This window comes from Urocampus carinirostris, chromosome 1, assembly GCF_059441175.1.
Source record: "Urocampus carinirostris isolate Australia breed hairy pipefish chromosome 1, RoL_Ucar_1.0, whole genome shotgun sequence".
Classification (NCBI taxonomy): domain Eukaryota; kingdom Metazoa; phylum Chordata; class Actinopteri; order Syngnathiformes; family Syngnathidae; genus Urocampus; species Urocampus carinirostris.
Genome location: NC_142349.1, coordinates 26,939,694 through 26,964,746, shown reverse-complemented (window position 1 = coordinate 26,964,746; position 25,053 = coordinate 26,939,694). Strand labels below are relative to the sequence as shown.

Sequence of the window (25,053 nt, the reverse complement as noted above, 5' to 3'; positions counted from 1 at the left end):
AATGAATGAATTCAACAGTCCCATGTGGTGAGCAGATGTTCAGGAAAAGCAAACCAAGGAGTAAAAATATTGCATCATCTCAGTGGGCAGTGTAGAGATAAATGCACTCTAGGATATCTAAGAGTTGTGTCAACTTTGTACATTCTAAAATTTAAAATGGTTTGTTAAAATTAGCTATCCATTCTACTTTTGACAAGATTAACCTGCACATTTTGTTTTGATGAACCATTCCATGTATATTTAGTCTAAACCAGGGGTCTTGAACGTGGTGCCCACAGACACCAGGGTGCCCCTGAAGTTAGCTGAGGGGCTCGCAGACCTGTTCTGGGCGTAAGATGGAGTTTGCTTTAAAAAAAAAATCTGAATATATATTTGTGTATGTGTGTATATATGTATACATGTTTGTGTGTATAATTTGGCAATGCCAGAAAGGCAGCAGAATGTAACTTGATATGATCTTAGATTTTGCAATTGTTTGATAATGATTTTGGTTGCCACACTTGATGTTGCTTACCGTTTTTTCAATTGCCGCTCACAGACTTTGTGTGATTGCTCAGACCCATGGAAGCTTTCAGGGAACATTTCTTATGGCGTTATTATATGATTTTTGTGTTTTTACCAGATTACTATAACTAAAAGTATGGTTAAAATAGGCTCAGTCAACAACTAAGACATCTGCCCTATGTGAGGGCACGGATGCATATATATTATAGATTAATTTAAAAATAATTTGGGAGGAATTGATAGTGTATCTTAAGACATTTGTGCACCAATTATTGCTGATGCCAATTAGAAATCTTGTTTCCTAGAAAATAACAATGAACAATCACTAGTGAGATTTTTTCAGAATAATGGGCAAAAAAGATTAACTATCATACAACTTTTATTTTTCAAAAATATTCATAAGTCGGGAATTTCTTATTTCTTTTTCATAGCAGAATCCATAGCTAGTAGTGGCCCCCATATTTGTCTGTCATTTTGCTACTACGCTGTGCTCATTTGTCACGGGTTTACGTTCACATAAGACGATACAGTGTCATCTAGTGGTCAAATATTACACAATGTACCTTTAAAGATTTTTGCAACCTAAAAAGCCAGACAGGTTTTGTATATCAACAATTTTCCTCTCCCTTTTGATGGTGAAGCTGAACCAGGAGTTAAGTTGTAGAATGTTGAAGTATCTTCAAAATGGCGGCGTTTACAATCAAAAATATCTCTCCAGTAACGAAAAAAAAAACTTCCAGGCATGTTTTTGTTGTATTTGCATCACTCTTTTGAAGGTTTTTAAGCTCACTTTTGATACACATTCACAACAAAACATACTTTATTTCCATATGATGTTATTGTATTGAAGGCTAATGGCATTAGGATGTCTCGCAGCGTGTTCTTTTCCGGGAACAGACAGAGTATTCGGAGTTTGAAAAAAAGATGCAGACCTGGAGAGAAGCGATTGATGACATTTATTACAAAGTTTTAAAACAAATATGAAGTCAGAGTGCACTTGGACCAGTTGATGGAGATGCTTCCTCCCACCAAAAGGCAGGCAAGAATGTTTCTGGCCCTCTTTTGTATTGAAGAATATTTGCAAAAAATGTAACATGCAGAGTCGGCAGGGCGGGTGGGTGGTTAGCGCGCAGCCCCACGGTTCAGAGGTTCAGGGTTCAAGTCCAGCTACTGCAGCCTACACATGTGTGGAGTTTGCATGTTCGCACTGTGCCAGCATGGGTTTCCTCCGGTCATTCCGGTTTCTTCCCACATTCCAAAAATATGCATGTCAGGTTAATTGGCCGTTCCAAATTGTCCTTAGGTGTGAATGAGCAAGTGAGTTCGGTCTCTGTGTGCCCTGCGACTGTCAGGCAACCAGTTGAGGGTGTCCCCAGCCTGCTGCCGGAAGATGGCTGGAATGGGCTCCAGCACCCCTGCAACCCTACTGTGGATAAGCGGTGCACATAATGGATGGATGGATGAAAATATGATTACATCAATGATGATAATATTTTAATGTAAAGTTCATAGCTAGCTTTTGGGTCATTGAGAGTGGTCCAGTTGAAGTAACCCTACCCAACCCTGCATTTAAGATGAAGAAACTTGAGAAGGGACTGCACAATACACAAAGAGGTAAGTATTAGTTTCAGGAGCGAGCAGCAGCAAGTCAACTGCAGGAGAGAGAGTGGGAAAGGTGAGATGGCACAACATTCATTTGGACAGGTAACTTAAAATTAGTTTTACCTGGTTATATCAGTATCAGAAATTATTTTCCCCCCATTTTATTAACACTCCACTTATTGAAACATGAATATTTTGTTTGTTTGTTTGTTTGTACATGATTCAATTGTTTGTTTGTACATGATTCAAATTGAATCTTTTCTTCCGGCGCCGTCACGAATGGCAGCCACTCCAGCAGCTCCCGTGTTATTTTCGATTGTTCTCGATTGTTCTCAGCTCAGGGATGCTGCTGGAAATGTGAATTTCCCTTCGGGGATGAACAAAGTATCTATCTATCTATCTATCTATCTATCTATCTATCTATCTATCTATCTATCTATCTATCTATCTATCTATCTATCTATCTATCTATCTATCTATCTATCTATCTATCTATCTATCTATCTATCTATCTATCTATCTATCTATCTATCTATCTATCTATCTATCTATCTATCTATCTAACATGCAGGACAAACAGACACTCCGAACTCGGATTACAAGGCAAAAAGAAGAAGTTCAAGTCCAAGAGATTAGGTTGTATGATAAGACCATTGCTGTGAAAGTACACTTACATGAAAGAATACAATCAGCAAGTAAATACTTCACTATACTATGTGGATAAATATCATGTGCATTTACAGTATAACAACTAAATACATTACATGATTATCAAAGCAATAATGTCAAGTCATGTTTATTTGTATAGCCCTTAATCACAAAGAGTCTCAAAGGGCTGCAAACCGCAGATTATTATTACACAATCCCCTGATCTAAAACCTACATGAGGGCAAGGAAAAACTCAAAAACCTCAACATGAGGGAAATGAAGAAACTTTGAGAAGGGACCGCACATGAGGTAATACCCCTTCCAGGCTGACCAGGCTGTAATGGATGTTGCAATAAGAAATAATACACAGATATTGTCAACATGAAATATAGGTTATTCATATGCTATAGAATAGAAATGTTTTTAAGCCCAGATTTAAATAGTTCCACTGAGGTTGCAGATCGAATCATTCCACAGCACTGTGGCCCGAATGGAGAATGCTATCGAACCTGTGGATATCCTCTTGGGTCTTGGTAGACCAGCATTTTCAAAGCGAAGGCTCCGGACCGGAACATAGGGCAAAATTAAATCTGAAAGATATGAGGGAGCATGATTTTGAAATCACATCTTAAGCTAACTGGGAGCCAATGCCGGTTGGCTTAAATGGGGGTAATGTGATCAAACTTTCTTGTCTTAGTTAAAAGCCTTGCCGCAGCATTTTGTACCAGCTGAAGGCTCTTGATTTTTGACTTTGGGAGACCGGAGAGTAGTGCATTACAGTAATCGAGACGGGAGGTAACAAACGCATGAACTATAATCTCCGCATCCGACTGAGACAGCATAGGGCGAATTTTAGCAATGTTGCGAAGATGGAAGAAAGCTGTTCTAGTAATATTCTTAATTTAGTGATTAGGTAATAAAACTAATAGTGACGACATACTCAGTGACAATATTCAGTGCTATTGTTTGTTTGGCACAGCTTAGTGTAAATTACATGATCGTTTTCATGAACGGTATGGTTGTTGGTTGGGTCAACAAAACTGACTCATACAAGATTTTAATTTTCTTTTCTAAAGATCCAAGAACATTAAGCTGATTTCACAAACGGACAGACATGGGACCAAGTCACACATGTGCAAGTCTCAAGTAAGTCTCAAGTCTTCACCTTCAAGTCCCAAGTAAGTCCCAAGTATTTTTTTCTTGGGCAAGTCAAGTCACAAGTCAAGTCCCGAGTCTTAGATTGCCAAGTCCAAGTCAAGTCACAAGTCATAAAAACAGCGACTCGAGTCGACTCGAGTCCAAGTCACTAAGTCTCAAGTCCCCATGTCTGCAAACGGATGCCGATTTCTAAAACGTTGCAGGCTGTGGTTTGCCAGTATCAAGAGAAAAGACTAAAATCGAATAAACACTACAGTCTGCTATTAGTTCACTCAATTACAGGAAAATCAGTTTGTGTGAAACTACCTGCCCTGATTCTCAAAATTACACTATCTTCAACTAACTACCATTTAGTGATTATTAATGGAATTACTCATATTTTTAAAAGGACAGAGACAAAATATTTTTTAACTACCGGGATACTACAAAATAAAGACAAACCTTCCATGGAAGAAGCAATTACGTAATATAAAAATACGCATGTCAATTGTTTATCTTTTTTGCATTCTTGCAATGTTTACAATGTAAAAAATGTTGCTACGATACCGTTCAAAAGTTTGAGGTCACACAGACAATTCTGTCTTTTCCGTGAAAAGTCACTTTATTAAAGTTATTAAATTGGTTGCAATATCATTAGAAAGTATAGCAGCAACATTTAGAAGGTTGGAAATGCTTTTTTTATTAAAAAAAAAATGTGTCATTCAAAATTTGCTTTTGTCAGAGAATGGAAATTTCCAAGTGACCCTAAACATTTGAACAGTAGTATACTGTACATAGTTTTCACATATGTGTTTTACAGTGTTAACAACGAAAACCATGTTAAAAAAGTATTTTTTTAGTTTTCAAAACGACCCAGAAAATGGCGATCCAGCTTTTTACATGACAGCACAGATAAATTACACAAAAGTAAAATATTTTGTTGAGTCTAAATTTAGCTTTTTAGTAGTCTACAAAGTGTGGGGAAAACTACAATTGCTAATGGTTGTCTGCACGTTTGCTGTGTGGTATTTTGTGTCTAGACCCGTTTTGAAGAACCAGCTTAAGGTCCCTCTGGTGGCTTGACACCTTTGTTCTCAAATGGGACACTCAAAGGCGCTTAACATGAACAGACCTTTATTGTTTCAAATTAGCTGTACCAGTCTCAAAAGCCTTCACAGAGGGTCCCGGCAAAACTTTGCTTGTGTTGTGTTCTAAGAGTATTTAAAAAATGGAAAAACAACGCGACATCACTCGTTGGTACTGTATTTGGTTTACTTGGTGCGCTTGGACTATGTCCTTTTTGCGCGCCTGATTGGGGTGATGATGGCCCTTGGGAAGAAACTGAAGTGCCTACCAGAGGGCAAAAGGTCAAAGAGGTGGTTGCCGGGGTGAAGAATTCCTTCTAATGTTGACGCCTCTGCTGCGGTAAAGCAAGCCGGCAGTGTCGTTCTGATTGGGCAGTGAGCAGCCAATGGTTTTCTGGTCCATGTTGATTAGTCCCTGCCGAACAAAAGTGTTTGCCCACCCAAGAACTTTTTGTCATTTTCCCATATATCAGGTTTTAAACTTAAAGCTAAAAAAACCCAAAATATTTTCTAAGAATCAACAACATGTGATGCACAATCGTGAAGTGGAAACAAATAGTTTCAACATTTCATGCTGTATTTATAAGAAGAAACTGAAAAGAAGTTGTTGCAAAAACATTATCCCACTGTTCTCTCAGCTCAGACCACTGGCTAGAAAACTTCCCTGATGACTTCTACATGATCTAATGTCAACCTAAATGTCTAACAATGACAAACTATGTACATTAAGTCTAAATGTGCCTGCTTGTGATGGGCTCGGAGGTTTGTGAAAGAACATTATCACTTTGGATGACCTGCAGGCATACACAGCTGAGGTGGGACAATCCATACCATACATAAGAAACCTATTTGTTTTACTCTGCATAAAATCTGCCTTTTATGGAAAAGTGGCAAAAAGAAAGCTCTTTCTGAAAGAATGTCATAAAAGGCCTGTTTGGCATTTGTAAGAAGCTAAATACAAGACACAAATTACATGTGAAACAATGTGTTCTGGTCAGATGAAACCAAAATTGAACTTTCTGGGCTGAATACGGAGTGTTTGGTGTAAGAGCAAACCACTTCAAATCACTCTTAAAACACTAACCCCACTGTCAAACATGGTGGTGGCAGCATCCTCATACGGGGTTGCTTTTCTTCAGCAAGGACTGGGAAGATTGTTAGTTGATGGATAGATGAGGCCAAATACAGAAAATCTGTTGGTGTCTGCAAGAGACCCGAGAATGTGGCGCAAGTTCACCTTCCAACAGGTCAAGGACCCTAAACACAAAACAAAGTTTACAAAGGAATGGTTTGAAACTAACAATATAAAGATGTTAGAATGGCCAAGACAATGTCCAGACCTCAATCCTATAGAGCATTTTTTTAAAGATCTGAAAAACGTGCACAAATGATCACCGTCAAACTTTGAGGGAACGTGAGCTATCCTTTGAAATGCATGTAAAGAAAATTACTAGAACCGCTTTCTTCCATCTTCGTAACATTGCTAAAATCCGTTCAATACTGTCTCAGTCTGATGCGGAAATTATAATTCATGCATTTGTTACCTCCCGTCTCGATTACTGTAATGCACTACTCTCTGGTCTCCCGAAGTCTAGAATCAAGTCTCTTCAGCTGGTACAAAATGCCGCAGCGAGGCTTTTAACTAGGACAAAAAAGTACGATCACATACCACCGATTTTGGCTAACCTGCATTGGCTCCCAGTTAGCCATAGATGTGACTTCAAGGTTCTCTTAGTATTGTACAAAATCATACATGGACTTGCCCCCTCTTATCTTTCAGATCTGATTTGCCCCTATATCCCGGTCCGAAGCCTACGATCTGAGAGTGCCGGTCTTCTGGTGATCCCAAGAGCAAAGAAGTGTTCTGCTGGTTCGAGAGCGTTCTCCATCCGGGCACCGGTGCTGTGGAATGCTCTTCCCCCTGAGATCCGATCTGCAACCTCAGTGGAAATGTTTAAATCTAAACTTAAAACTCACTTCTACTCCATAGCACATGAATAACCTACTCTTCTCGTCGGCTGAAAAATAGTCTGTGTAATATAGTGTAATAATCTGTGAAGCCCTTTGAGACTCTTCGTGATTTAGGGCTATACAAATAAAGATGACTTGACTTGACTTGACTTGAGCTGTTTTGTAAACAAGAATTAGTAAAGATTTCTGTTTCAAGACACTTTTCATGATTGTGTCACACATTGTTGATTCTTGGAATATGTTTGAGGGTTTTTTTATCGATAAGTCTGAAGCTTGAAATATGGCAATTTTCGAAATGTTCTTGGGTGGCAAATGCTTTTACAAGGCACTCTATGGTTTTCCTATCTGCTGCCTTGCTCCCAGCATACCACACCGTGACGCTGAATAGCAGAATGGTCTGCACTGTGGCCTGGTAGAAGGACATCAGAACCTGGGATCAAAATTCAGATTTTTAGACTAATCCAAAGTGAGTTGTTTACATGTTTTACCACATTCAACGAAATAACACCCTTGCTTCTTCCATGCTCCATAGCTTTGTCTCGTGTAATTGAGCTCATACAAGGAATGAGTGATACTGGGACTTTTGGTATTGATCCAATCCAGGTAATTACAAAGTAGAATAAATTGATACTGGTCCTTTTTGCTCGAAAATGTTATAGTTGTTTAATAATTCAACGCTTCCCCTCGAGTTGCTTTAGATTTACAATAAACGCAATACAAGGATTTTAGTCACTTTTTTTAAATAACTACAATGCAAACTTTAACAGTATAAAAACAAATACAAATATTTCTGTTACAACTGTTTAATAACAATAGTCAAGAGAGTCAAACTTAAAGCAGTAAGGTAACAAAAATACAAATTTACTATGTCAGCTTTATTTTCTCTTGCAAAATATTGTGAAAATAAAGACAGACAATGTAAATAGTGTAAACAATACAATATAAAAACGTTTTAAGATATAAGACATGAAATGCTTCTAATACAACTGTTTAAGAACAAAAGTTAGTAGACTCAAAAAAAAAGTACTGTAACGAAAATACTGTATAACAATAACATCAACAGAAGTAAAATATCTTCCATTGCACAAAATTCGGAAAATAAAGTCAGCAGTGCAAATACAGTGTAAACACAATTCAATCCATTTTAAAAGTGAGAATGTTTGCATGATCTTGGAATGCACTAACAAAATTATTATCTTGTTGGATAAAATGGGTAGACAACTACATCCCAGCATAACAGATCTGATCTAAGTACTTCAGTATTGATAATATCGCTATTTGGAACAATCCGCCCACCCGTACCTCAGAGGTTCCTTAACAATAGCATGGAATTAAACTATGTAGGTAAGGAGACAAGTATTTACGTAACACAAGTATTTCAAAAAGGAAAAGTCTAATCCAACCCTTTAAATTGAACTGTTTGCAGGCAGACTAAAGATCATTGTTGGATCAGACAGTGCATTTACATAACCGGAAGACCGGCAATAGTCCAATTTCAATAAGACCTGCATGTAAACGTACCCAATAGCAAACAATATCACATGGGGAAATTCTTATTGATGCCATTGTATTTGAGAAGGTGAACACTGATTGATGGATAGAAGTACCGATTGACAGATAGATGAATGAATAAATGGTTGGATGGTTATTTGCCAGACAGATGGGTGGGTTGGTCTATGGAAATGGGTAATTGGACCGGATTTTGGCTTCGGGGTGTTCTCGCTTTACCAGCTGTTGGTGCCCAAATTGCTTTGTTGTTTGGTTTTAAAATGAAATCTGAGTTGTACCCTGATTTCAATTTACTGATATTTTCACAGTAGAGCTGTGCTTTGTCCACAATTTCTGAAGATGCCATAAAAACAGTAGTACTGGATAGGGAAACCTTATCCATCACTGGAGCTTTAGGAGAAATGTCCACGTGTAAAGTTTCAATTTGGTGTCTTGAAGTTACGCATTAGGGAAGCAAAAAGTTCATAGACCAGACAAGTCCAGCTTGGAGTACTTTGGGCTCAGCAGGGACCCATCTTGGGAAGCCATACTCTATTCATATGCTCACAACACAAGGTTGACTTTTTATGTTCCCCTGAAGGCAAAGGGGTTTTTGAGGTCAGCAAACATGATTTAGAGGAGGGATGTTCAAAGACAACTAATGGACTGTCGATTTAAAAAAAGAAAAAAAAAACAGTTCTTCATATCAGTTCTTTGACGGGAACAAAGCAGTTTTTCAGAAGTGAATTCATTTTGGGGTGTTTTCTTTTTGCGTTCTGTCTGATAAAGCATTTTAATATTTAATCCCGATAAAGTACTGTATACTTCTGTTGTGTTACTTTTTAGATATCCTTTTTCTTTTTTATCAATTAAAAATGCATGCACGTGTGATACTGTGAGCAGGATTCATATTTAAAATCTGCCATTGCAAAACAATGACAATCAAATATGCCTGTTCAGTTAAATAGACCAAATTCTGAATTTTGGTAAATCTAGAACTTTTCCTTTTGAATTTGCTCCTTCACCATGACTGACCGGTATGAGGTCTGACTACAGACACTGCACCAATCTGCCTGTCAATCTACCGTTGAATCTTACTCTCAATATTGAACAAAAATCGAAGATCATTGCTTGAGGAAACCAACAGCATCACATCATCTGCAAAAAAAAAAAAAAAAAAAAACAGAAATACAATACTGACGCCCCTAAGCCGAATCATTTTTACGCTATGGCTGTACCTAGAAATCGTGTTCATAAAGGTTATGTGCAGAATCTTTGACAAAGGGCAGCAGTCTAAACGACACTGAAAACAAACTCTGGCACCGGTCATACAGGGAGAGAACATTTTGAATCACACTGTGCAATACCCCATACATCTGGAGCACCCCACACAGGGCCCCATCGGAAATCCCAACGTTTGGACTAACTGGGCCCTGTGGATAATTTTATGGGATATTTTTTTCAATGTTGATATTTTCTTAATGGTGCGAATGGCGGCAAAGCATGTTGAGTTTCTTTTATCGTAAATACATTTTATCAAGCTTATTATTATATAAATTATAAATTTGCATGTTTTTGCACCTGGTATAGCAGCTAATAATTCATTGACAAAACATATTTAGAGACCACTTTTCAGGCAAAGAATTGCAGCTCAAAGTGTTGTATAAAAAAATCAATGTACAGTAACAACTCAACAACGCAGAACAACATATACGGACAGACACAATGGTTAAGATGAAATAAAAGCAAAATAGTCAAGAATACATACATACAGATACGTAAATACGTAAAATTATGGCAAGACACGTACTAGCCATGTGAGGAAAGGGACTGAAAGGCTCATCCACACTACTAAAAGATGGCAGCAGATGAGTGCAGGAAATATTTTAAGCCAGCCAACTACACCATACCGTTCAAAAATCATATTGTACCTGATATCATTACAAATACTGCATTTAAAAGGGCACTTTCTGCACTGTGGTTGATCCTAAAACCAGACTGAAATTTTCTCTGAATGTTGTCTTCTTTTTAAAAAAAGAAAACAGCTGAATGAAAACCAAAAGAAGTGCTACAAAGCACAGGGAGAAATAATAACTACAAAGATTCAAAGTGACCAGACTGCAACATTTTTCTTTTTCATCTTTTGACCCAGGCTTTTTTTTTGAGGGAATACTTAGCTAAATGATGACGGAAAATGATGTCAGTTCCTTCTAGGTGAGCCTCATTTTATGAAAAATAAATGCAGATTTACCTACTTGAGAGTCTGACAGCCTGCAAAAAGAGTGTTTAGCGCCATCTTCTGGAGAGGACATAAACAAAGGAGTCGAGTATTTGTACAGTGACATTATTATAAGACACCAGTTAAAGGAAGGTATCAACAATTGTGGGCTTCATTTTACTCCTTTTAATGAATTAATTGATTTCTTATTTCAAATAATTCACTGAAAAACACTGTCAAAAATAAGAAAACAGATGTCTGAGAGGAGAACAGAGAGAGAGAGAGCTGCATTGTTAAAATCTAACCTCTTAAGTCAGTAAGTGAAATCGTTTGCTTTTTTGCCTCATTGTGTGAGAACATCCCATAAATGAATCTACATCCTTGGTTTGCACGCTAAGGGTTAATGCCTGCAACGTATACGCGCAGGTGTCTTGTGCAGCCATTGTGAGCGTGCTTGGAGCAGCAAAATAGGTTTGCCAACATGCTGAATGAAGTTGATCGCAACTGTAAGTCAGTACGCTGCTGGTGCTCCAGTGGACGAGGCACATGCACTCATTGATGGGACTTCGATTTTTGAGTGCTTTGCTCGCAGAGGCGTCATTCTCTCTGCATGCGATATCGAACCTGTACTACAGTGTGCCTGCACTCCGTACGCTTTAACAGTGTGTTTGTTTTCCCACTGTTTTTTTTTTTAACTTTTAATAATATTTATTCCTCTCCTGGAATCTTTTTTTGTTTGTTTGTTTTTTTCTTCGTGTTTTCAAGTTGAATTTGCCGCCCTGTTACGCACGCGATGTGGCGGATGCTGTTCCCGCGATGGATTTGGTTTGTCTTGGGGCATTTGTACCCCCTCTTTCTCTTTCTGGACAGTGTGAGGGCGATGCCAATGTCCGTGGCGAAATTGGTGTACTCTCACGCGGGTCTGTGCCCCAACGAGCTGAACCCCAATTTGTGGGTGGATGCCATGAGCACCTGTACCCGCGAGTGCGAATCGGACCAGGTGGGTGCTCGTCTGTACGTGTTTGTTATATTAGCAGAAATATACAGTAGTTCAGTAAAAGTTCTGTAAATGTGTGCTGTCATTGTCTTTACGGAGAATCAAGAAGATAAAAAGTAGTCAGATTGTTTCCCAGAACTGCACTGAAAAAGAAAATATTGTTCGACCCATGTTTAAGATGGGATGTGCCATTTGATGGGTTCTTAGAAAGTTGAAAAAAGAATATTTACACTCTTGAGTATGTAATGACAATGCCCAACTAAGTTCAAATATCCCTAATAGGTTTTTCCCCACTGTGCCTATCTGCTTTTATCTTACTTCTATCAAAGCTGCTCAGGGCAGACCACATTATGTAGAAGAAATATAGGGAGGGGATTGGGGTGGACATTAACTCCGTGCTCATCCCCATGGTTATTTTTCTTTCTGTTTGTTAACATATAATACAAGTGGTGAAAGTAAGAAGAGGCCTATTTCAGGGAAAGTTCAAACACCCACCCAAAACCTCGAGCAAGGTTAAAAAACAAGAATTAATTGGAGTGCTCTAAGAAATGCACGTACTTGCACGAGCATCATAAATAACTTCAGTGAGGCTTCAGTTATGACTTTAAGGGTACAGTGTGTTGTTTGTGGTGTCCTTGAAAATTTAAAAGTAGAAGTACAGTATGTGTGAACAAAGTCCAACTGAGTTCAAGAAGCCTTCATGATTTTTTTCCACCACACTTTTCTGCTTTGATCTTACCTATAGCAGAGAGGAGAGAGGCCGGTTAGAAAAGTGAGTTTATGCTCGCCACAGCATTTTTTTTCGTTTGAGAGCATGAAAATGGAGAATTTTGAGAAAAGGCCATTTTTAAATACAGTCTAAATGCCAGCTGGTTTCTGAAAAAAGATGAAATAAGAATATTTTGTTCAAGCGCATCGAAAATATGAATGTTCTTCAGTAATGAGATGTCTGAGGCTGCGATCTAGATTTTAAGCCAGGAGATGGTGGCAGAGAGTAACACAATTTCAAATTCCAGACAGCACCTTTAACCCACGAGTTAGAGAATGAAAAAGTTCAACATTTCTTTCATCTCCTTTAAGAATTATTAATCTTGTTTGTTTACACTTCTAATTTGCTTTTCTTATCAAAAAATATTTAAAGAAATGGATAAACACCCTGCCTGTGGTTTTTTTTATACTCCAAAAAATAATTAGTGGGACAGTGTGAAATATATAGCTCCTCCTGGTAATAAAAAAACATTATTTATTAGAATATAAAACAAACAAAAAAACAATATGGATTCAAATAATAAGAAAAAATACACAAAATTTCATATAAACATGCCTTTTTCAAATGCTCTTAGGTCAAGAAATTAGAATTTATTTTACAGGGAGATGATTTAATTCTCTGCCATCTTGCTGCTACATCGTTAGGCTGGTCCAAAAATGAGAAGTAAAATGGTGCGGTTTGGCCCCCTCAAGTGTCCGTAGTTTGTATTATTGTTTATGCTTTTTAGTACTCTTTATCCTCTTGCACTAAACAATACAACTGAATCTGTTGGTCAAGTATTATACATTGTCCCTTTAACTTTGTAAGATAACTGTATGCAGTGTGTGAAGCAGAGATACTGTTCAATGGCACTTAGTGTTGCCTTGCACAATGCAGTGTCACAAAAATCTAACCTGACTTTGGTTGTGTGTCGTGAATGCGTGTTAAATGTTTAGATTTAGCTTTGACGTGTGAGTGCAAATTCAAGATGGCTGTATGAAGATAGGGTCACCTTGATTGCTTCTCATGAGGATCAGCTACCACATAAAACACTCTTAGATTATAGGTTAAGTTGTTGGTGTCTGGTATTGTCAGATAAATGTAACAAACTGAATATAAAAGAAAGAAATCTTGTATTTAACATTCACATGGGCTAACAATTTGCCCTCCAAACGAAAAAGTGCAACTATAATGATAATATGTTGTCGCACTAATAACATAGGTGCATAATTCACTTTTTAGGCCGAATTGATACGTTCATTGACATGACATATAACAGAGCAAACAGAACACCTGCCTAACTGATGATCCTCACCTTGTCATTTTTGCAATTATGCTAGTAATTTAAAGATATGGTAAAAAACAAAAAATAATCATAATAATTGTTGTTTTGGTTCAGCTCTTGTGTCTTCATGTATGTGACCTCTTCGTTAGAAGAAAAAAACACAACATATTTGTCTATACTTGCTATTTTTTAATCATTCAGTCAGATCATTCCTCAATTACTAAAAAACTGTTCTTTTTTTCATCTTTCGGGGGGTTTGTGATGGCCTTTGGTCTGTATTTGAAATAAGCATTTTCTTGTTTTTACCATTTTCAGGCTACACAAACAAAAAAATTCCAGGAACAAGCATGAAATCACTCTCCAAGCCTGGAACCCTCCCCTCCAGACCCCTTTCCTGCTTCTTAATGTGTAGCCAGTCTGGCAAGAGCGGGGTTAAAAGTAAAATAGAAGCAGATAAGAGCGGTGGTAACAGGAATCTAGAGGTTCTTTGAACCCAGTTGGGCATTATTAACACACAATAGAGAAAATGTTCTACTTTCAACTTTTTAGAGAAACCTGAAACGACACACTACACCTTTAATTTGGGACAAAATACATCAATTCTGAGCATTTCTCAACCAATTTGATGAACACGTTTGCATGTGTGTATTTATGTATATATATATATATATATATATATATATATATATATATATATATATATATATATATATATATATATATATATATATATATATATATATATATATATATATATATATATATATATATATATATATATATATATATATATGTGTGTATATATATATATATATATATATATATATATGTATATATATATATATATATATATATATATATATATATATATATATATATATATATATATATATATATATATATATATATGTATATACATATATATATATATATATATATATATATATATATATATATATATATATATATAATTTTTTTTTTGGTTTGGTTTTTTGTTTTGTTTTGTTTTGTTTTGGTTCAGCTCTTGTGTCTTCATGTATGTGACCACTTCGTTAGAAGAAAAAAAACACACAACATATTTGTCTATACTTGCTATTTTTTAATCATTTATATTATTTATCGAACTTATCAGCCAGTCATTTTTTATGTTGGTTATTTTAATGAATGTTATCAAAGAATATATATATATATATATATATATATATATATATATATATATATATATATATATATATATATATATATATATATATATATATATATATATATATATATATATATATATATTCTTTGAGAACAATTGGAAAGGTCTTTATCCCCTTATGTATTGCTACGGGATCGGATTCCAGGCTCCGTATGAAATCAATCATTTTTTTCCCCTCCTCATCCGACCTCTCTGCCATTTTTTTAACCGTTTGACCACCCCTGATCAAGTTTCATGTTTAGATTGCTAACTGACTGCTACAGTGCCTAGCCAAAATATTGCGCCACCAGGAACTTTTTATTCATTTTTTTTATCATTAAACATATTTTCGATACATCAACAACATGTGAGACACAATCAGAAAGTGGAACCATATTATTTCATAATTTTATATTGTATTTACATCAAAAAACTGAACAGTATCTGTTGCAAAAATAGTGCCCCCTTCTCTCTCAGCTCAATCAACTGACTCCAGAAGTCCCCAGATGACTTGTGACTGATCCAATGTTGACCTAAATGACTAATTACAACAGAGTGCAACTGTGTGTCATTTAACTCAGTGTGATGAGAGGATACAACCACTGCTAACCTACCCAGACCTGGCCGCCACTCTAAACTTTCGGCCCGAACAAGGAAAACACCTATTAGAGAAGCAACCAAGAGATTCATGTCCACATTGGATGACTTGGAGGCATACACAGCTGAGGTGCATAAGACAACTACTTGTCATTCTATGCATAAATCTGCAATTTATGGAGGAGTGTTAAGAAGAAAGCACTTTCTGGAAGAATACCATAAAAAGGCTTGTTTGGCGTTTGCAAGAAGCTACATGCGAGACACAAATAACATGTAGAACAAAGTACTCTGGTAAGATGAAATCAAAATGGAACTTTTTGAGCTGATAAAAATATGTTTGCTGTAAGGGTAACATTGCACATCACCCTGACAACACCACCCCCACTGTCAAACATGATGGTGGCAGTATAATGCTCTGAGGTTGCTTTTCTTCAGCAAGGACTAGGAAGATCATTAGAGTTGATGGTAAGAAGAATGGAGCCAAATACAGGGCAATTCTGGCAGAAAATCTGGTGAAGTCCGCAAAAGACCTGAGAATTGGGCACAGGTTCATTTTCCAACAGGACAATGAGCCTAAAAATACAGAAAAATCTACAACTGAATATAAAGGTGTTAGAATGGCCAAGCTAAAGTAAAGACCTCAATCCTGTCACGATCTGAGAAATGCTGTGCACAAATTATCCTGTTCAAACCTTTAGGAACTTGAGCTGTGACATATGGAGACACAAATATTTTTTCTAATGAATGATTTTTTTTCTACCACTTTGAGGCGGCCAATAATACACACTGTCCCTTTCATCTTTTATGTTACAAACTATTCTCCTGGGGGCCACATTTTGCCCCAGGCTGCAGGTCTGAAAATTTGAAATGTTATTCTCCTGTTTTAGGACTGCGAGACATTTGAGAAGTGCTGCTTAAATGTATGCGGAAACAAGAGTTGTGTGGCAGCACGCTACATTGACATCAAGGGCAGCAAGGGGCCCATCGGAATGCCCAAAGGGGCCACCTGCGACAAGTTCATGTGCTCGCAGCAAGGCTCTGAATGCGACATCTGGGACGGGCAGCCTGTATGCAAATGCCGCGACCGCTGCGAGCGGGAGCCCCACTTCACTTGCGCCTCCGACGGAATGACCTACTATAACAAGTGTTACATGGACGCCGAGGCCTGCTCCAAGGGTACCTCTATCTCTGAGGTCACCTGCAGGTAACATGTTAAGTATTTTCAATCTTTTCCAATTACTTTGGCTTTACTGAGGACATGTCTGTTTTGTAAAGACAGCGTGTTAGAGGTAAGATCATAAGCACAGACCTTAGTCCTAGCCCGACCCAACCTGAATTTCAGCCCGGGTCAGGCCTAAAAAGTCAATCATTACGTTCGGGTCGGGCCTATTTTCTCTCTCTTTGACTCTTTAAAAAATAAATAAATGTTTATAAAAGGTATACAACAACAATGGTGTTGCCCGGGAATTTGGAACTTTTGTACTCACCCATCTCCTCGCTTAAGTCATCATTGCAGCCTCCGTCAAGCTCCTTATGTGGTGTGTCCAAGTTTATGCATATATTTGACACACTTGAATAAACTGTTCTTATTTCATCTTTTTGGGGAGTTGGGTCCGCATTCAGGCTTTATTTGAAATAGGAACAAACTGCTGCTGTGGTTAGTGGCTCAATTTTCACCCATCAAAATGATGGACGGCCCTAAAATTTTCCCGTCAACTCTTTCCATCAATGATGAAAAATGGTTAATTAATGTAACTTCTGCAGACATAAAAATATAAAAATATCTAAAAGTTTATACACCCTTGTTTAACTTTATATATATTTTTTTATCATTTATCAGCTTTCCTCCACAGAGTCCTCACAAATAGAATATGACATTTTTTATTCAAATCAATTTAAGTGGTTGGGTTGAGGCTAGGTCAGGCTTTAATACTCGTGGGCCTAGGTCTGGCTAGATTTTTTTAGTCCCAATATTTCCTCTACGGTGTGTTATATTTGACCACTAAGCATTGCCTTATTGCGTAGTCTGTAGTGCAACCGAAAACGAGGATTACAAAGCGCAAGGAAGAATACAAACTACGGAGACTCAAAGTGACCAATACCTGTAGCTGCAAGATACCATACAGGTTAGACTAATACCATGAAAACTAATGCAAATTTCTCGGCTAACAAGTATGTTAAAAAATGCATGTTTGTATACATAGTTTTCCCTTTTATTCAAACAAATATTGTTTTTTATATAATAAAATTACATAAAATGTTTGTGTGCGTTTTTTGCCATTTTTTTCCCTTTTTAAATTTTCTTTGTTTTTGTATGTGTTTGTCTTGTCTTGCTGTCGGTCTTCCCTCTCAAGGGATATGACCAGGGTAGATAGATAGATCTATCTACCACTAAGATGAATTAAGTAATACACAATTAAGGTTGTTAATAGTAGTAATAGTTAACCAACAGATATATGATAACGTTTAAAAATCCCAAAACATTGGCAGTAGCAATACATTGTATTGCTCTTTTTTACAAAATGTAATACTTGCAAACTTATCGGCAAATGGAGATATACTGGTATGATACCTTGTGGCACGGCGGATGCGTGGTAAGCGCGCAACCCCACAGTGCGGAGGTCCAGGGTTGAATTTCTGCTACCGCAGCCTCCCATGTGGAGTTTGCATGTTCTCCCTGCGCCTACATAGGTTTCCTACCAGTCGTTCGGTTTCTTTCTACATTCCAAAAACATGCATGCCAGGTTAATTGGTCGGTTCAAATGTCCCTAGGTGTGAATGAGTGAGTGAGTTGTCTGTCATTGTGTGCACTGCGAGTGGCTGGCAACCAGTTCAGGCTGTCCCCTGCCCACTGCCTGAAGATGGCTGAGATGGGCTACAGCACTTCCGTGACTCCAGCAAGAAAAAGCGGTACGAAAAATAGATTGATGGGTACCTATTTGTTTTAATCTCCTCACCTCAAATGACCGATCATATTTTTTTAAAAATCCTCAGACATCTTTTCTCTTAAAATTGCATGAAAATAGCAAAAAACAGTATTCTAATATCCAAGTTCTTGTTCCTGAGGGTAAAAGAGCTAATGCTAATACCAGAAACTATCACCAGCAGGGCCAATAATTGAAACAGGGAGTTATCGTACTGTACATTCTAACCCCTACGTATTGATTGTTCTACTAGTCCAAACACTGCATTCTGATTAATGAAATATGAGTTACAGCAATATCCTACTGTTTTATCCATGATAGGAGGTAACTATTTTGTTGCTTACTGTCAAATGAAAATGACATCAAATTTGCTCAGGTAAAGACTAATTGTGGTTTCTTTTTTCTGAAGCAATTACAGTTCATTAGCCCTAGAACTGAGAAACTGTGACAGCCTATGGCAAATTGTGCGCCCACGAAGAGGGCTTAAACGGTTGTTTTGTTGCTTAATTTACAGTATATGCCACATAGTACCACATTAAGCCTCACGGGCAGGCATAAGGTTTATTATTATCTTAAAAAACTATGTGAGTTGACTTCCAATTTAAAATACAGCTGTTATCGGCACTGATACTAATACCTGCTCTACACTTAGTAGTACTTAGTACTACCATCAGTACTTGGCCATTTCTATCGATTGGCAACCATTTAAAAATTGGTTTGGTTTGCACTCAAAATGGTGGGAGAAGTGTATTGGTTCATGGATGCAATCATTGTATCAAACAGTGTTTGGAAGTAACTATGCTGCTTCCTGTTTAGACAGACACATAATAGGGGTGTTCTTTGAGAATAAAGAAAGAGCGAGGTGAGTTTTTGAAGGGGAAATACGCTCAAAAAGTGCATATTTTAAACGTAGAAAGATACTTTTAAAAGTAAGAGGAGCTCATTATGCTCGCCTTTAGTATTGGACGCCTGTAAAGGAGATTGCATAGGATGCCAGGGTTGTTCATTATTTTCACAATTATTCCTCTCAGTTGTTTGTTATTTTTACTTTTGTACACTATTGACATAATTGTCCCTACTGGCCAATAATGTTGCTATTCTTTGATTTCCACACCCTTTAGGGTTGATCTGCTTTTTGGAACTTACGAGATAAAAGAGGGAAAAAATAAGAAAGGGCTCAGCGGATTACCTCCAAAACAGATTGGAATTTGTGTTATCCAATGGTTGTTCATATAGTTTTTACTGTTCTCCTTGGTAGTTCAAAATTCATAGTGTATTTTCTCCTTATTTAGAGAGTCTAATAAACTATACACTTATCAGAAATGCATCTCATTTTGGTTTGGGTTATTGTCAGAGGTATTGAGTTTCTTTAACAATTAAGTCATTAGTTATTCTCAAGTAGTTAGTATTTTTTTAGTCAGGAGCACAACATTCATTATAAATAAACAACTGAGACAACAAAATTTTTTCTTTCTTTTTTTAAATTAATGTTGCCAACTAATAGCCAAAGAACTCCAGTATTTATTTGATTGTGATCTGTCTACAGGTACCACCTGACATGGCCAAACACCAGTCCAATCCCAGCTGAAACGACCCTCCACCCAACCACCGCACTTCAGACCACCCTGCCTGCAGACACCAAGCCCCCCACCATACACAGCGGCCCCACTCAGCAGGCCGTGTTTTCAGGTGAGACGGCCAGTTTCCTGTGCGAGGTGACTGGCAAACCACAACCGCAAATCACTTGGGAGAAGCAACTGAAGGGCAAAGACAACATTGTCATGCGACCCAATCATGTTCGAGGGAACGTTGTGGTCACCAACATAGGCCAGCTGGTCATCTACAACGTGCAGCTTCAAGACGCCGGAATTTATACCTGCACGGCCAGAAACGCGGCGGGAAGCACATCTGCCCACTTTCCTTTGGCGGTGATCAAGAGAGATGCTCGGGGGATGGAAGCTGAAGGAAACAATACTCATCTACCATTTCCAGCTGCAGAGTGCCTCAAAAGTCCAGACACAGACGACTGTGGAGAGGAAAGCATAAGCTGGTACTATGAATCCAGCCGGAACAACTGTTTCACCTTCACCTACAGTCAGTGCAACAAAAATTGGAACCATTTTGAAAGTTACGACACCTGCATGCTTTCATGCGGCGGTGAACTGGCAGCTCCTTGCAGCTTGCCCAGCCTCCAGGGCCCGTGCAAAGCTTACGAACCTCGCTGGGTCTACAGCAGCGCCCTCAAGAAGTGCTTGTCTTTCATCTACGGGGGCTGCGGTGGCAACGAGAACAACTTTGAATCCAAAGAGGCCTGCGAGGAGATGTGCCCTTTCCCCAAAAACCACAACTGCAAGGCATGCAAGCCCCGTGGTAAGATGGCGGCCAGTTTTTGCAGGAGCGATTTTGTTATTCTGGCACGGGTCACCGAGCTGACAGAGGAGCAGGAGTCGGGTCACGCGCTCATGACGGTGGAGGATATCTTGAAGGATGATAAGATGGGGCTCAAGTTCTTTGGCAAGGAACCATTGGAAGTGACACTCATGAATGTGGACTGGAACTGCCCCTGCCCAAACATTACTGTCGCTGAGAGTCAGCTCATCATCATGGGCGAGGTTCATAACGGGATGGCTGTGTTGCAACCTGACAGCTTTGTGAGCTCCTCCAGTGCCCGCAAGGTCCGGAAGCTCCGTGAGATTGCCAGCAAGAGGAGCTGCAATTTATTTAAAGAGTTGCCTGGCGCCCAATAGAGTTGCAGTGACTTGTCTTGCGGAATCTAATCGTAAAATTGAATACTGTAAAGAGGATAAAATCCCACACAGTGTTCAAAGGTAATTTGAGTGTTGCTTAGATTGCACTAAATTGCTACTAGCCACCCTCTTTAATAATAGTCTCATAATTGCATGGTTTTTTATTAGTGCCAGCCAGAGCATTTTCAGTCACTGGGTTTGATCAAGTAGATTTTGATTTGGAACTTACTTGTACTTGTTGATAGTGAGGAAGTTACAATAAATCTATTATTTTCCATCAATCGGAACAGAGGTTTGGGAGCTATGGCCTGCCAAATATGGACATTTTGAGCAAAAGGGGGCCCGGCTGCATTGACTATCACATCTCAGGAACAGGGCACAAACACAAACAAAATCGGCAACTATTAAGAATACAGTATCACTAAATGTTTAATACCTGTATGACTTTACTTTTTATTTAAATTGATGGTTATTTCAATGTGATTTTTTGTATGCGATCATATTTTTATAGGTAAATTATTTAAACATTTTTAGAAATATGGCTAAATATAAATAAAGATAGAGATACACATGATTTTTTTTCATGGCAATTTATACACAACACTCTAGCCTCAACCAACCTGTGACAGGTCAGTTTGGCAAATGTTGTACATGATATCCATTTTATTTCCTGTCTCAGAGGAAAAAATGCCCAACTTGTATGCAGACATATTACAATGTACTCCATGTTTTTGGAAAGAAACGTACGAGCACAACTTGTAAACACAAGGAACACAGCAATGGAACACAATTTTGGAGCATCGTAGAAACAAGTGCGGTACTTCCAATGATTGTGGTGATTGAAATAAATTAAATCATCTTTAATTTCATTTCAAAAGACAAATGCTGCAAACACCTCTATTTGCGTGATGATGTCGCTCCTGCTTTGTCCTTTCTGATAGGATTGCTCCTAAACGCCTAGATGGTTGTTAGTTTTTCACTAGTCAGGTAAACAATTCATTCAGATTGGTCCAAAAATCTATCCAAGAATTCTAAACCAAGGAATATTACCTGCATGTAAATTTACCCATTGAAAAACTAAAACTTTAATTGTAAAAACTAACTAATAAGTCAAGTCAAGTCATTTTTATTTGTATAGCCCTTAATCACAAAGGGCTTCACAGGTTATTACACAGACTATTTTTTCAGACTATTATTACACCATCCCCTGATCTGGAACCAACATGAGGGCAAGGAAAAACTAAAAAACCTCAACATGAGGAAAATGAAGAAACCTTGAGAAGGGACCGCACATGTGGCATCCCCCTTTCAGGATTACCAGACAGCAAAGGATGTTGCAATCAAAAATAATACAAAGATATTGTCCACGAAAAGTATAGGTTATTCATATGCTATAGAGTGGAAGTGTGTTTTAAGCTTAGATTTAAACATTTCCACTGAGGTTGGGGCCCGGGGGTGATTGTCGTTAAGTCTTATGATTTAGGCTCTGACAGCTTGTCTACCTTGGCTTTTTCTAGCAGCTCCCACTAGCCACTGCAACTCGTACTTTGCATTTACTCCTGTGAGTCCAAGTATTTGATTATAGGCTCACAAAATCATGTTTGTAGTTCAAAACAGTTGCATCGTATAACTTCACAATACAATAAATAAGAACGCTGTCATTCATAATACTTAAAAGTTAATGTAAAATTACGCACTCGATGAATTCTCTTTGGAAGTTACAGATTGGCATTTTAGATTTCCATTGGTAAAATTCCTTTCCAGCATAATTTATTATGTAAAGATTGACCCTGTGGTTCCTGAGTTTTAAGTAGAGATGGGCAGGCCAATCATTTTTGATTCTCTTTTTACCGACATTCTAAATCAACAGCAAAGACAAGTACGTACTAATATTTCAAGCAGAATCAAGCTGCAAACCACAAATTTAAGCTTAACCAACTTCTTTCATAGTTAGTCTTATCCCGTCACCTTTTGCTGTCATTTTAATCTTCTCTTTACTTGTGTTACCAAATAGAGTGTACAAAACCAATGTACTCTATATTGGCTAATCAAAATCTGCCTGTCACATCATTGTGCACAGAAGGGCATACAGATGTGCAACAACTTGCCTGTTGTAAAATGGACAAGTTAGGGAGCCCACTAAAGCCTACAAAAAATGTAGTAAAAAACAGTGTTGGGAGCATTATGGGAAATAATGTATTTACAGTTACTAGTTGATTCTAAAATTGATTATGTTAGCCCTCAGATGACTGTCACCCAAAAGTAGAGTGTTGCTCTGAAGAAATTACTGTATGTACTCACATTGAAGCCAACCCGCTAAAAAATAGCCTAATAATAAATTAAAAATAGAAAAAAAACGAGCACAGCAATCGGTTGAAGCGGTAAACCTTTGATATTTCTTGGCTTGTGCAATCTTGGGAGTTTCCAAACACAACTATTTTGTCTTTTGTCTTCAAACCACTCGAAGATTTCCTTCTTTCTTTCTGGCTAATGTCCAAGACATTTTCTTTTTTTCGCCAGGTACGGTGTATTTCAAAAAGCATTTTACAAATAAAAAGACCAAATGTCAGCACTTTTTTACCGTGAATTTTGTGTTGGCATCTGCCCCATTGATGTTTTTGTACCTTTATAAGCCATGTCCCCTACAACTCGCTGCCTACCATTTGCTACTGGTGACACCCAACCAAATATGCGTAAATTAACTGACCCCTTATTTCCAGTATTTTATTTTATTTCAGCATGGATGTGGGTATATACAGGAGGGAGAATATGACAATATCAATAGGGTGAAATTACACAGCTTCATACTCTGTCCCCAAAACAGCACCACTATAACTTTGTTCAGTTCAATTTTGTAGGTAAATATAAACAAAGCCAAACTTTATGTTTGTCCACGTGTGACCATGTGTGTCTAGCATAGAATTGCTGGCGGAATGAAGAATGTATGCTAAGGAGAAGCTGTCAGAGATCTGAAGGCATTGCAATTCATGGTTTGGTTTAAAATGTAGGAGAGTAACACACCATTTCATAAAGACAGTGGAGATCCAAAATATGCTTAATAACCCCTTAATGAAAAAAGTAATTGGATTGCAGAAACGCGTTCCTTTATAATGCTTTACTCCCAACACTGGTAATATCACAGAATTCAACACAGGAAGAAAACATCATCGTGGTCTGTTGTCACCCCTCCAGCTGCAGTATTATTATCAGTGACAAAACAGGCGTCCACAGATGGACATCCAATGAATATTGATACCCTGCCCACATCTTGTTTGAAGTGGTCAAGAAAAGCTACATTCTTTTTTTACCAAAATATTAAAAGTAAATGCTGTGTAGCTCCCAGCCTCTTCCTTCAGTTGACATGAAATTTGGAAAAAGTGTTGCCGTCAAGGAGTTTGAGTAAAACAAAAAAATAAAAATAAAAGAGGTTGAAATGTTTTAACGCTTAGAAGTTATTTGAAATGAATTGACCATGGCCTAAAATGGATGTGATGGCAGAATTTTGTCTACCAGAAACAATAAGCTCTTTGGTTCCATTTATTTGGAATCATGTTCATCAACTACAATGTATTTATTTGTTTCTTGTTTGCTCTTCTTATAGAACAGTGCATTCAGTATTTTCAATGTATTAATCAAGTACTCAGAGAACATTTATATACTTCAATGTCAATCTTTAATGTGATTTTGTCCATTAACAATGAAAAAGCTGAATGAATAAAGATGATTTATAAAGTGTTAAAAACGCTAGTGTTTTTTTTTTCATAAACTTGACTGTGAAAGCAGTGGATGTTCCGCCTGAGATGAACACACTTGAGCACACAGACCGGACCTTGTCTGGCCTTCCAATCTGAAGCGGGTCACATTCCAGCCCAGCTGCAGAGGCCTGTGGAGCTGTGTGTTGTGTTGTGTCTGGGTTTGG

General features: G+C 37.8%; 1 protein-coding gene across 1 annotated transcript; it reads left to right on the top strand.

The window, feature by feature from the left end:
* Window positions 1-11,192: 11,192 nt before the first annotated feature.
* Window positions 11,193-24,835, top strand: wfikkn2a (info WAP, follistatin/kazal, immunoglobulin, kunitz and netrin domain containing 2a). Its single transcript, XM_088332800.1, has 3 exons — window positions 11,193-11,653; window positions 16,351-16,667; window positions 19,934-24,835. The coding sequence occupies exons 1-3, from the start codon at window positions 11,447-11,449 to the stop codon at window positions 21,132-21,134; spliced, it is 1,725 nt and encodes a 574-aa protein (XP_088188926.1). The 5' UTR covers window positions 11,193-11,446; the 3' UTR covers window positions 21,135-24,835.
* Window positions 24,836-25,053: the final 218 nt, after the last annotated feature.

What these genes read in the sequence shown, in the direction of transcription:
- wfikkn2a (XM_088332800.1), top strand. Translation starts at nt 11,447, where the DNA reads ATGTGGCGGATGCTGTTCCCGCGATGGATTTGGTTTGTCTTGGGGCAT. An exon ending in GCGAGTGCGAATCGGACCAG is followed by an intron (nt 11,654 to 16,350) that starts GTGGGTGCTCGT and finishes CTCCTGTTTTAG; the next exon opens with GACTGCGAGACATTTGAGAA. An exon ending in ATCTCTGAGGTCACCTGCAG is followed by an intron (nt 16,668 to 19,933) that starts GTAACATGTTAA and finishes ATCTGTCTACAG; the next exon opens with GTACCACCTGACATGGCCAA.